Consider the following 14,839-nt stretch of genomic DNA (forward strand, 5'->3'; position numbering starts at 1 on the left):
ATGATCCCTCTCCTCAGGTCCCTCTGAACTGTTGGGCTGTTTTCTATCCACGGCGGGCATCTGATCAGGCCGAGGAGCTGGTAACCACCTTTTCAAGGGTGGCCGGACCCATGGGCATCAGAATCGAGCGCCCCATACGTGTGGAGCTACGAGATGATCGAACCGAGACCTTTGTCAAGAGCATTCACTCTCAACTCACCTGTGAGGTGGGCAAATGAAATATTTATAGCTAATATGTTAGACTGTAAATACCAGACTTTAATGAAAGATTTTAAGAGGTTTATGTTAAGTGATATCACTCACAAAAAGTACTCGGGTGTTACCTTGTATTTTTGGACATGGTGCCATTGTAATACTATGTTTTTTGGACATTTACCATGGTATTATGTTAATCTTGTGTCTTGGAGTACAATGTGAATGCCAGGGTATATAAACATGGCAATCTTCCAGTACCATCAATACTAGTATATATCCTGAGGTTACCAGAGCCTGCCAGATCCATATCCGGTCTTGTCTGATGTCCGACTCCCACTGATAAGTGTAGCTAAGTGATGATGACCAATTTCAGCCCGTTCCAGCCAGACTTCTTCAGTCTACAAAGACAGACTTCACAGAGGATGAATTGATCTTTATGAGCTACTGTCTGAAGCATGGGTTCAGGATGGAGTTCACAAAAATTACCTGCCATAAGCTTCCAGCTGGACTGCGATGCTCCTCACTGAATGATACCTATATCATCTTGGTCAAAGGAGGGACAACACACTTTTTTTTCTTTTCTTTTTTATCCCCTTTTCTCCCAATTTGGAATGCCCAATTTCCACTACTTAGTAGGTCCTCGTGGTGGTGCGGTTACTCACCTCAATCCGGGTGGCGGAGGACAAGTCTCAGTTGCCTCTGCTTCTGAGACTGTTAATCCGTGCATCTTATCACATGGCTCGCTGTGCATGACGCTGTGGAGACTCCGCACGTGGAGGCTCATGCTACTCTCCGCGATCCACCCACAATTTACCACGCACCCCATTGAGAGCGAGAACCACTAATCGTGACCACGAAGTGGTTACCTCATGTGAATCTACCCTACCTAGCAACCTGGCCAATTTGGTTGGTTAGGAGACCTGGCTGGAGTCACTCAGCACACCCTGGATTCGAACTCGCGACTCCAGGGGTGGTAGTCGACGTTAATACTGAGCTACCCAGGGCCCCGGGACGACAACACTATGAAAGCCTTCATTGGCCAAAATCAAAGGATAATGCATCTACGTTTATTTCCTCAGTTAATTCGGGATGACATCAGGGACTTTAACACTAAAACTTATAGTTAATACAAAATCGTTATGTTTAACCATTGACCCACAACACTTGGATTACTAATTTTAACCACTAATAGTTCTAAACAAAAATAACTAATATTGGCATTATATTCATTCATTTCTGTTATAGCTTAATTTCTTGTACAGCTGCTTTGAAACGACATCTGTTGTGAAAGCACTTTACAAATAAATGTGATTTGACTACCATGGTATATATCAAAATCCATAATTGTTCCATGGTACACCCACCACTGTAGCTTTTAATTCGGGATGCAATGGCAGTTTTTCTACATAGGTTTTACATAATCTAATAAATTGTAAGCAGTGTCCTTTTAGGTTAAATTACTCCTACATTAACTAGTCTGTCAATTCATATTTATGATTAAATTGACATTTGGAACTACTGAATACTGTTGATTAAATGTTGTGTGAGGATTCTTTGGTGGTTTTAAGTTCCATTAAATGTTTATTAATATTAAATTGCAGTGTTGGCTTAGATATTTTCCCTCTGTCCTGTTTTTCAGCCACGTGTGCAGCTGGTTGTGTGCATTATGACAGGAAACAGAGATGACCTGTACAGCGCAATCAAAAAGCTCTGCTGCATCCAGAGCCCAGTACCATCACAGGTTTCATTTAAACAATGACACTAAACACTAGCAACATTAAAACATCTAGTTTGTAATTTTTTTGCATCACCAGTTCCCTGGCCTGTTCAGTTTCTGATCAGTTAAACCAAACAATTTTCATTTTTGGGTGAACTATTGCTTTATCTCACTTACCCTCATGCCATCCCAGATGTGTACAACTTTTTTCTTCTCCCGAACACAAGTGAAGATCTTTAGAAGAATATCTCAGCTATGTAGGTCAATACAATGCAAGTGAATGGTGAACAAAACTTTGAAGCTCCAAAAAGCACACAAAGGCAGCATAAAAGTAACCAATAAGACAGTGGCTTAATCCATGTCTGCTGAAGCGAATCGGTTTTGGGTGAGAACAGACCAAAATGTAACTCCCTTTTCACTGTACAACTTGCCATTGCAGTCTGTAGACACGATTATGATTTCAAGCTTGATGACTTGATGACAGCTTCAAAGTTTTGGTCACCATTCACTTGCATGATAAGAACCTACAGAGTTGAAATATTCTTCAAAAAAAATCTTCATTTGTGTTCTGCAGAAGAAAGTCACATATCTGGGATGGCATTAGGGTGAGTAAATGATGAGAGAATTTTCATTTTGGGGTGAACTGTCCCTTCAACGTACAGTAAATTACTGCTAATTGGAAGCTTTTGGGGGGGGGGGGTGGAGCGGTTCACCTTAAAGACAGATTGAAACTACCTTTAACTTCTGTAATGTTACACATTTGTGTGGCCTGAAAGTATGACCAGACTAGGTCTGCATCCATCAGGATTTGGTTGGGGTTTTGAATCATGTTAGGCTATGATTATTGCTTAATATTTTTTCCCTGCCCAGCAGAAAAGTTGTTTCAGAAGGGGTTTTGTAATGTCCAAAATGTTTTTTTTTCATGTCACGTCTGAACTTTTTCATTTTCTAGGCCATAAACTTGCGCACCATCTCCCAGCCCCAGAAACTCCGCAGCATCGCTCAAAAGATCCTTCTACAGATCAACTGCAAACTGGGAGGAGAGCTTTGGACTGTTAGTGTTCCTCTGGTAAGTGGGTGACAATCAGGTCTTGTGCTCAGGGGCATCCGTGGAGTTAATGTACTGTACACCACTCTTGATAAATACACATTTTAAAGTAACTGTGGAGTATTTGGAGTGAACCTTAAAAACGGCCAGTCCAAAATGAGAACGTGAAGTATGATAGTGTGTAGGCCACTTTGCTTTTAAATTGTATTATTTTTCATCTAACAAATAAGCACTCTTCACATACGTGTATGGTCCTGGGTAAGTGTGAATGACACATTTAATTAAATGGGAAAATAAAATTGAAAAAGTCAAACAGCTTGGAAATCTTTATTAACTAAGTAACTTATTTCTGTTTTCCCATTGTTTATTTTTCATTCAATGATGCTCTTGCATAGAGCATTCAAATTCTGTTTTGACCTTTATTCCTGCCACATGGGTTTACATCTTTCTTCTGGACTATAAAGCTCTGTTCCCCCACATATATAGTGCACAGGCAAGAACAATGAGTATTAAACGTATAATAGATCAGCGTTTTACTCCAACCATGACACTAGGAAAAGAAACATTGAAATGTCAAAATTCTGTTTTTTGTAAATAACTTGTTTTTCAAACTTGTGGAAGGATTAAAACTCTTATGATAATCTTGGAAAAGATAAAATGTCAAATAATAAATGTTAAATAAGAAGACAAAATACACATGCATGATGTGTATTATGTCACCGTGTCCTAACCAGACGCAATGCTGTGACACGCGATAAAAGGTATCTTTTCCATGTTAATAAGAGATTTTGTCCTAACCAGCCACAACACACAACGAGCGACAGGGCTGTATATTTTTGGAGTGGTTTCTATTTCTGCGACGTTGCTTCAGACAGCGCAGTCAACAAATCGGTCTAAAATTAAAAATGTTACAGTATATTAAAGCCGCCATCTCACTAACTGGTTCAGAACAACTTGATTTTGGCCATGGGTGTCACACACCTACCAAATGTGCTTGAGGTCTCGTTCTCTTCAGTCCGAGCTCTGTCACAGACACACACACACACACAGTTTCAGAATAGCAGAGGTGAGACATACCGCCTCATTTTTACTTTCTCTCCGCTTCCCTGTCAAGTGGAGCTTGGTGAAATAACAACAGGAGTACCATGTGGACATAAACAATCATAACAGACTGAATAAGGATGCTATTCATAAAGTAACTTTCCCTGTGTATGTGTGTGATTTTGTATTTATCCCCTCACGGCTTGCCGTAGAAATGTGAGAAAATGAGTTGCGTTCAATAAATTCACTGGTTCCATCTGTGATTGCTCTGTTTTCTAAATTTTATTGTCAATTATCCTCAATTTAGTTTATGAATATTGCAATGTCGCGTCTGGTGTGGACAGACAGATTGCTTGTCGCTGGAATCTTATCGCGTCACGTCTGGGTAGGACAAGGTGTGTACTGTTAAAAAAAAAAAATAAAATAAAATAAAAAAAAATAAATAAATAAATGCAAATGCAATTTGAGCACTGGAGGCTGCTAGCTTGAATTAGCCATTAATTATTTGTTAATTTGGTTTAATTTGAATCTCTACCCCAACAAACTCCTCATTTACAATAAGTAAACAGAAATGTGCAAACTGAAAAGCAAAGTATAATGGACAACTAACTCAGGGTTCCCACGCATCCTGGAAAACCCAGTCATGGAAAATTAGAAAAATACCTAAATGTCCTGGAAAATAATAATTTGTCCTGGAAAATATTTTAGTATAACAAAACTGTTTAACTGTGTTGCTATCAAGGTTATATGTACAAAAAAATGGTAACGATTGGGACTCGGAATAAGAGTCAAATACACAAATTCAAAGTGTTTTGTCACTGCCGGTGCCTGCGCATTGTGAAACAATAGCAGCGGTTAACTTTCATGAACGAATCCCTGTCACATACATTCTATACTCAACTGCTGTCATCTCTGCTTTGCTCCGATGAAGTATTGATATAGTACAAAAATAAAAACATTTTCATTCCAACATTGTTGTTGTGTAAACCACAAAAACATTTAAAGAGGGCCTATTATGCTTTTTGGGATTTTACCTTTCCTTTAGTGTGTAATATAGCTGTTTGTGCTAGAACTACAAGAAACGGGCTGTTTGTAGTCCAGCCATTTCTTCTGTAAAGTATCTACGTCACTATGTAACATATTTGCATAATGCCCACCTAAGGGCTACTTTGGCCTGCCCTCAAACAAATGTAGTTATAGCTGAGGCCAGGATGAGTTGGGTTAGTGTTGTCGTCATGTCGAGAAGACGCTGTTTTCTTCACTGCGAAAGCAAAACCTCTTTGTTTGGACTTCCAAAGGCAGATGAATTGAAGAATCAGTGGTTACAATTTATTTTTATTATTTAGCAGTACAACCACAACCAATGCTGGATTTTCAAGAAGGTTACTCCTGAAAGATGATGCAGTTCCCACTTTGTTGGGGATCACAACCTGTAAGTATGCTTGATTATTTGTGGATTTATCTGCTACTGAGAGTTCAAATGCAGAGTTTTGTGTTGTAGCTATGGTGTACACCCAGTGCACAGCTGTAGGCCTCTGCTAACCTGCTAACTAATGTTATTGTGTTGAAATAGTTTTGCTAATCAGCTGTGGGCCCATTTTTACCTACAATTGTGTAGATTTATGCAGATTGTTTGTCGTTCTTACTATCATGAATAGTGATCAAGTGTGGAGATGGATTCATTTTTACAAACGGTCATTTTACGTCTGCAATCCACGGTAGTGCTCGGCTAACTTGCTATTTAATGTTATTGTTTTGGTAAGGGTTTACTAATCAGCTGTGGGCTGGCTTTTACCTAAAACTGTGTAACAAAATGGTCAATCTCAAGAGTCTTATGTAATTATATAATTACAAGCTGTAATATTACGGCTGCTATCAGTAGTCTAACTAGCTCGGCTAACTTGTTCACTGACTCTCTAATAAACCCGGTAATGTCCAACCAGGAGTAAGCCTCTGTTCTCCGTTCATATCTCGGGCGAAAAAAGTTTGGTTACACCCATTCCAGCAAATGCACAAATGTGTCTTTTACTTGAAGCTTTGTCAGGTTCACTGTAATCAACAGTGTACTTGTAAGAAAGCTACAAAATTAAAACTTACCACTGTGAAACATCCTGCACAAGTCGTGCTTGCGAAGGTGGTTTGGTCGATCAACTTGTTCTTCCAAACTTTCATTATTGGACTCAGACTGGTATGGCAAAAATCGACACCACTGTTACCATAGTTACAATAGTGTTTACAGAGCTGCTCACGAAGCCTCGGGCATTACATTTCAGACACACGCTCGTCGCGGTTGACCAGTGACAACAGACTAGGCCAGCTGACCAATCAGAGCAGACCGGGCTTTTCGGAAAGGGGGGCTTTAAAGAGACAGGACCTAAATCAGAGCGTTTGAGAAAAATAGGTTTAGCAGAAATGTACAGTATGAGAAAAATTATGTATTTTTTGAACATTAAAGCATGTAAACCTATTCTAGTAGACCCCCAAAATAAAATCATAAACCTGTAAGTTAGCATAATATGGGTTCTTTAAATTAAATATTTTACACAACGATGATGGACAGACCATGGATTTTTTTGACAAGGAATTCACACGAGTTGGTAGCGTGGTGATTCGGCCTTCATACCTGGGGATGTGAATTAATTTGTAATAATTCAACAATCAGAGTCTGCTTATACCACAGTTACCACATTTAGTATGCAGAAAACTTGGATGGAATCTGGTAAAAAAAATGCAGAATATAATGGAATATTATATATTTGGACAAAATTGAATGATTAAATGCACAATTAATCAAATTAAAATTGCAGTATGTCCCAGTGTGTTAATTAAAATGCAAAATTCTGTGATTTTATTAAATAAATATATAATCTGAAAGTGATGTTTGCTTCAAATTGAATTGAAATTGAAACACCTCATCATAATCATCATGCACACTTTTGTGTGTGCGAGATGACAGAGCATAGCACTTTGAAGTGTGCGGCACATACAGACTATGTATTTATTTAAGTAAATCACAGCTTTACGGGGATTAATAATCATTAATCATTTTATGCATTTTAACAGAAATACCTGATGGTGATCGGAGTGGATGTTCACCATGACATATGCAAAAAAAGCAGATCGGTCATGGGCTTCGTGGCAAGTCTCAACAGGTAACTTAATACCACCTAAAATGTAGTGCTCATTTCAACTTCTGTAATATGTGTTTTATTATGTGGAACTGCCATTTTATTAAAGGAATATTCTGGGTTCAATACAAGTGAAGCTTAATCAACAACTTTTGTAGCATATTGATTACCACAACAATTAATTTTGACTCATCCCCCTTTTCTTTAAAAAAAGCAAAAATCTGGGTGACAGTGAAGCACTTAAAATGGAAGTGAATGGGGGCCAATTTTTGAACATTAAAATACTTTTTCAAAAGTATAGCCACAAGACATGAACAATATGCAAGTTAACATGATTTAGTGTAATGAAATCACTTACTAACCATTTCTGTGTAAAGTGAAACCAAATTTACAACTTTGTTGCCATGACTATGTAATGTCAACAAACCATAAACGACTATAAAAAGTATGATTTAAACAAATATTACAACTCGAATAATATGAGTTTTAACAGAAGAATTAATGTACATACTTTTTTTTATTAAAATTATAAGCTTCAAATTTCTACCTTTTTAAACCCTCCAGAAATTGGCCACATTCACTTCCATTGTAAGTACCTCACTGTAACCTCTTTTTTTACTTTTTTTAAAGAAAATGCAGGACATCAACTGTATGCCACAAATGCTGTCTTGAAACTTGTATTGAACCCAGAATATTCCTTTAAGTTATTTTTTTGTTTATGTGGGTCCACCTCAAGTTTCATGTAGCTTTAAGCAGCTTGCACCAAAAAAATCAGTAAATGCCAAATAAATAAAAAGGCAACAACAAAATCCTTAAAGGAATAGTTCCTTTAATGAAGCTGTTGTTTAACCTGCCCGGTAAGAGCTTTGATCTTAGATCTCTTGCCCAAAAAACAAAAAGAAAAAAAAACACCATTTCGGAACACCACAGATGTGAATCCAGTATTTTTTAGGACTGGGTAAAAATATTGATTTTCAGACGCTTTATGATTTGAACGCTCTTAATATCTATTTTTAAATCCCAAGATCGATCTTTTACTCTGTGGCATCCCTCTGTAATGCAAGTAAATCACTCGTAATAATTTGACCAAATTTCATGCTATTTGACTAAAAAAATCTGTTATTAGCCACTGGCTTGTAAATGTTCAGATTTCACTCACCATTGTTTAAGTATTGTTGTTGCGAAGAAGTTATTAGCACAGATAATCATTCACATTCACTGTGTGTTGAGAGTAAGTTCGGTTTGACTTGTTCTGTGTGTCCTAAGACGAGATCCATTTCTCATTGAATATTGTCTCTTTTAAAAACCTTTGTTCTTTACAGACAGTTGTTGAATAAAAAAAAAAAAAAAGAAAGAAACAATTCTAATCACACATGAATGCGCTAAAGAAGCCATGCATGTCTCATTATGTGCGCTCACAGGTTGGTGCCGGTAGTCTTAAAGAGACAGTACAGATTAAGAAAGTGTTTTACATACCAATGTAAATACTTTTAGCTAAGAAAAATTATGCAAGTAAACCATAAACATGTAACAAAAATGTATATATGCAACATTGCTGAATTTGAAAAAAATTTCAAAAGCTAAAATGTGACCAATATGATGAAAAACGAATGAAAAAATATAATTTGTAAAATTAATATTTCCGAATGATACCTAGAAGGGTTACCTAGAAGGTTAGAAGGTCCATTCATAATTAAGAGCATTAGCTGAGATAGAATTTCCTTCAGATATGAGCAAAATGGACATTGTAACAGAAATATACTCATATGAATCGAATCGCAAACGAATCGAGAACTTGTGAATCGGAATCAGATCTGGCAATCTGTCAACCCAGTCCTAGTAATTTTACAGTTATAGGTTTTGTTTTGTTCTTTTACAGTGTTTGTGAATATTATGACCCTGTATTTTTTCATCCTGGTGCAGCATGCTGACCAAATGGTACTCCAGAGTGACTTTCCAAATGCCTCATGAGGAAATCATCAATGGCTTTAGAGTGTGTCTGCTTGCCGCTCTGCAGAAATACTATGAGGTAAAAAGGGTATTCTTGCACTTGTATACATGGCAATATTAACCATTTAAAAGATGGGTTTTACAGCACTCAATGAGTGACTTTCAGAAGTATAGTCACAAGACAAAATGCATGTTAACATAATTGTAGTGTGCTAAATTTACTTGCAAATGTTTTCTGTGTAAAATGACATCCAATTTTACAAATTTGTTGCCATGATGACATAATACCATAATCCCAGTAATTTATTCCTCGATTCCCTCTGCTCTTCCTTCAGGGTACCGTAATAAGCATGCACGACTGTTTTCTTCACAGCTGTTTGAACCATGTATTTGCAAACCGCGGTTGCATAACCATCGCGTTTTTAATACGCTGTGTTTAAGGTTCACCCAAAAATTACAATTCTCTCATTTGCTCTCCCTCATGCCATCCTAGGTGTGTATTATTGACTTTCTTCAGCAAGTGCAGAGCACATTTGAGGAAAAATATCTTAACTCAGTAGGTCCTTAAAATGCAAGTGGATGGTGATCAGACCTTTGAACATTGGCGTTACTAGACCCCTTTTAGGAGCGCTTCAGCCCCACTAAAAATCTGTGACTTTGCAATCAGAATGTTAGTGTTTTAAGCAGCCGCAATGCTGCACTTGTTTGAAGCGCGAGACCGTTTTGGTGGCTTTTCCCACCTGTAAAGACTGACTAAAGCAGGAGCCAATAGCATTGGAGTGTGGGCTGTGAAGGAGCATATCATAGGTTTGACCCACTGAATGAATACACTCCATTTACTCATTAAATTCATGAAAGAGAGAGGATCAGCGACTTTTTGGACGATTTGTTTCTTAAGGGTGCCGAAAATCACCTGCTTGCATGTGAAGTGACTGAGACATGTAAACGACCAGTCACGGTTCGTTTTGTTGTTACGTGCCATCGTGTTACTACAATAATAGACCGGTGTGCAACACAGTGTCATTTAAACGGTCCGCATATCAGAGCCACGGCAGACGCGTTTGAGCTCATAATGTTAAAGTGCTTACCTGTTTCATTCTCCCTCTCTCACCTTAACAGTTCCCTGTAACTTTTAACTGTCTTGCCTAATGATAAAAATGCATATATCAATAAAACTTTTATTATATACTGCCTGCATATATCTGCATATATCTCGTTTATGTAATTCCCGAACCTCATGGAAATCCAGTGTTTTCTTCCCATCGAGTCCACATCTAATATCTTCCTCTGAAGCGCGTATTCTATCAGCCAGAATCAAAACTTCAGGAAGTTACTTTCATTCACAAATCATGATGGTCTGACCTGTGACAATCCAAACAGGCGATCCAGGCCATTTAAAATGTCAGGAAGTTGCTGCTGCTTGTGCTGGATCTGCACGAGCACGTGAGTGCAACTTCAAGGCTGCATCCGAAAACTGTAAAATGCTGCCTCTGGAGGCTGTACACAGCGGCAAGATGAAAATAAGGTGCTTTCAAACTGTTCGGAGACCAGTTTCCATAAGAGTTTCATTCATTCAAAACAGCTGTTAGTTAAACCATTAAGTGATTAGGTAGCAAGTCAGCTGCCTACGTTTTCGGATGCAGCCTAAGGTAAAAGTGCATCACGTGTGCTGTAATAAATGTCGTATTCACTATGCACTGTATGTTCAATTGGTTTGATTCAGTATTTTTTTAGTAAATGCGATTGCTAATGACCCTATATTTACTCATTTCACACAAAACTTATATTAATAAGTTATATTTATAAACTTATATAAAAAGTATATAAACTTGTAAACCATTCACATTTTCTCATAAAAGACCCAATCAAACCAATTGTACATATAGTACACAGTGAATATGGCATTGCTCATAGTACAAGTGAAGTGCTTTTACTTTGAAATTGCACTTATGCGCTTGTGTGAGAGCAGCAGCAATCTACTGAGAGTTTAAACGCCGTGGATTGCCTGCTTGGATTATCACGGACTGACCACCATGATATGTGAATTATTAGAGGAACATTTTTGATTCTGGCTGATGGAATACGCGCTTCAGAGGAAGATATTAGATGAACGCTGGACGGGAAGAAAACGCTGGTTCGTGAATTACATCTGTTTAAATGAAATCTGCATATGTGATTGAAGTTTTGTTGATATTTGTCTTTTTATCTTTAGACTAGACAGTTTAGAGTTATAGGGAACTGTTTAGGTGAGAGATGAAGGAAACAGGCGAGCACTTTAACGCATCGTGGCTCTGATATGCAGACGTGTTGCACACCAGTCTATTATTGTAGAAACATGATGGCACGTAACAACAAAAACTGTGATTGGTTGTTTACATGTCTCAGTCACTCCTTCACATGCAAGCAGACAATTCTCTGCGCCCTCGTGGCTATATATATATATATATATATATATATATATATATATATATATATATATATATACACACACACACAGTGCATTCATAATGTATTCAGAACCCTTCATTTTTTTCACATTTTATGTTGCAGCCTTATGCTAAAATGCTTTAATTTTTTGTGATTGTTTTTTAAAGCATTTTAGCATAAGGCTGCAACATAACAAAATGTGAAAACAATTAAGGGGTCTGAATACTTTATGAATGCACTGTGTGCGTGTGTGTGTGTGTATATATGTGTGTGTGTATATATATATATATATACACACATACACACAAGCGAAATATTCACTTTTATTAAATAATATCCATTAATGAGTCAAAGTTCCCACATTGCAAGATAATATAACTTCTTTGGCAAACGTTTGAAGAGACATGATTATTATCGATCATTGTTTTCTGTTTGTTTATCGATCATCGCTGCTGTCATGTCTGAGTACTCGAGTACTCGTGCCCATTCCTGATCGATATTTTTCATCTTAGGGGTGGTTGATATACCAGTATACATAATAAACTGGTAGAAATGTGGCAACCGGTATACATTTTGGATTATTGTCTGTATCGCGGTAACAAAATCGCTACAGCTTGACAAGAAATGTGCACTTCATTCTATTCATGTCACATTTGGTACACATTCTGTCGGAGGAATGGAGGAAGTTTTTTAAACTACACATCACCCTTAATAAAATTCTGTTCAATTGATGTTAGATATTAGGAAACAAATCGGACATGTTTGCTTTCAGATATTTAAATATTATCTACAGTGATAACTTAAATAATTTAGAGCCAAATGAAGTGGTTTTTCTTATATGTATATAAGGCTGTCATGATTATTTGACTGACGATTAATTGTCAAACAAATAATTGCGATTGTGACGATTAATTGTCTATTTTAGGGCTATGATGATTCATTGTCTCTTAGGACTTTCACGGTTAATTGTCATATAAATTGTCATGTTTTTTAAGGTGTGCTTTTTTCCTGCGTGTGTGCTTCACACATCTTAAGAAGCCATTTTACTTTAAATGTATAAATCAAATAATAAAATAGGCATATATGATTTACTTTTAAGGCTTTAAAAAATTAAGAATGACATGAAAAATGTGTTAAATATCAAAATATTTCTAAATACTTAAATATGTCTCTTTTTTTGGCCAACTTTAGTTTTGGTAAATTTTACATTTACACTGTTGTTTTTTTTTAACTCATTTTATATAATATATATTTTTATGAAAATTAAAATATAATTTGTATATATATTTTGTTACATTTATGTAATATTTTATTATATTATGCAATAGTAAAACATTTCTGTCCTAATTTTTTCACGTTATTTTAATGCTCTGATTAAACCCACTAATCCTTATTTGTCATGAAATAAAACCACAGAAAGAGTAAGCGTGTGTCTCCTCCTCTGTGTCACTGTGTGTCATTAACACTGTGTGGATGAACCAAGAATGTGGATGAACCAAGAGTGATTTGTGTTCACTATCACAGTTTATACTTGTTCATTTATATTTTCGTAGGAGTTTGCCGTGAGCGTCTGCTGACATAATTAGCTATATCGTGATAAACACCAATCAGCCACAACATTAAAATCGCCTGCCTAATATTGTGCAGGTCCCCCTCTTGCCCCCAAAACAGCGCCAACCCGTATCTCAGAATAGCATTCTGAGATGATATTCTGCTCACCACAATTGTACAGAGAGGTTATCGGAGTTACCATAGACTTTGTCAGTGCGAACCAGTCTGGCCTTTCTCTGTTGAACTCATCAACAAAGCATTTCCATCCACAGAACTGCTGCTCATTGGATGATTTTTGTTTTTGGCACCATTCGGAGTAAATTCTAGAGACTATTGTTTGTGAAAATCCCAGGAGATCAGCAGTTACAGAAATACTCAAACCAGCCCATCTGGCATCAACAATTATTCCACAGTCCAAATAACTGATGGTTGATGTGAATATTAACTGAAGCTCCTGACCTGTATCTGCGTGATTTTATGTACTGCACTGCTGCCACATGATTGGCTGATTAGATAATTGCATGGATGATTGTTGGTGCCAGATACAGTATTTCTGTATCTGCTGATCTCCTGGGATTTTCACACACAACAGTCTCTACAGTTTACTCAGAATGGTGCCAAAAAAATCCAGTGAGGGGCAGTTCTGCAGATGGAAACACCATGTTGAGGTCAACAGAGAATGGCCAGTTTAGTTCGAACTGACAAGATCTACCTTAACTCCGATAACTGCTCTGTACAATTGTGGTGAGAAGAATAGCATCTCAGGTGCTGTTTTGGCGGCACGAGGGGGACCTACACAATATTAGGCAGGTGGTTTTAATGTTGTGGTAGATCGTGTATATCGTTATCATGATGTAAATTGATTCATATCGTGATATAAGATTTTGGTCATATTCCCCACCCCTGTTTCAGCCTATTGACAATATTCTATGTATAGCTCGATATTTATATATTTGCTCAAAAAAATTTATAATCAGATGAACCATCAGTTTATCCAAAACAGCCATTGCAGGGCTCGTGCGGATCCTTAAATGTCTTAATGACTTAAATTCAGTTTTCCAATATTTAAGGTCATAAAAAGTCTTAAATATCTTAAATGATACAACAGAAGTCTTATTTATCATTTAAAGAGGTCTTAAATTTGGGGGTGGAAAGATGGGAATTGTAATATGACCTAATGTCATTATCAAACTTCAAAAGAATATGATTTAATTAAATAAATGCATGTGCTGCGTCTTTCAGAATGAAAACATGGGACTGTATTTTCTCCACGCATGCGGTTGCTTGTGAGTGTTTCCAGCTGTTGCAGAGCAGTTCGCAATCATTAAACCATATCAGAAATGTATGACAAGTGATCACTTGATGATGATGTAATGTTGATGAAATATGACAATGTTTACTTTTAATTGTTTATATTGTAATACGTTATATATTATTGTAGGAGTGCACATTTTATTTCTCCTATCTGTTTGAGTGAGCATCTGGATGCAGTGAAGTGCTAACATTTCAAAATAAGAGTCCCCGGTGTATTTTCAGCTTTTAAACTTAAAAAGTTCCACACTATGAATCAAATCTTTTTTATTGGTATTGTAGGGAAATAGTATGTGTTAGGAATTACATTAAACTGTCCGTTTGTCTATTTATAATGGAATTAGCCACATTTGACAACCGTTATAAGAAAGATAAATGACAAATAATTAGAGTATTTGTCCAAATAAAATTCTCCACCATTAAAATCGCAAGACAACGTCTTGTTGTATCTGCTCACAATTTCTATTGTAA

General features: G+C 36.8%; 1 protein-coding gene across 1 annotated transcript in view; it reads left to right on the forward strand.

Moving 5' to 3' along the window:
• piwil2 (piwi-like RNA-mediated gene silencing 2) overlaps positions 1 to 14,839 on the forward strand; it is a 59,942-nt gene that overhangs the window by 43,038 nt on the left and 2,065 nt on the right. Inside the window, exons 15-19 of the mRNA XM_051691661.1 lie at positions 18 to 206; positions 1,835 to 1,936; positions 2,865 to 2,981; positions 7,065 to 7,153; positions 9,053 to 9,158. Of these exons, the coding sequence (XP_051547621.1) occupies positions 18 to 206; positions 1,835 to 1,936; positions 2,865 to 2,981; positions 7,065 to 7,153; positions 9,053 to 9,158 (603 nt within the window). The remainder of the gene's footprint in view (positions 1 to 17; positions 207 to 1,834; positions 1,937 to 2,864; positions 2,982 to 7,064; positions 7,154 to 9,052; positions 9,159 to 14,839) is intronic.

Source organism: Myxocyprinus asiaticus, chromosome 4 (assembly GCF_019703515.2).
Source record: "Myxocyprinus asiaticus isolate MX2 ecotype Aquarium Trade chromosome 4, UBuf_Myxa_2, whole genome shotgun sequence".
NCBI lineage: Eukaryota > Metazoa > Chordata > Actinopteri > Cypriniformes > Catostomidae > Myxocyprinus > Myxocyprinus asiaticus.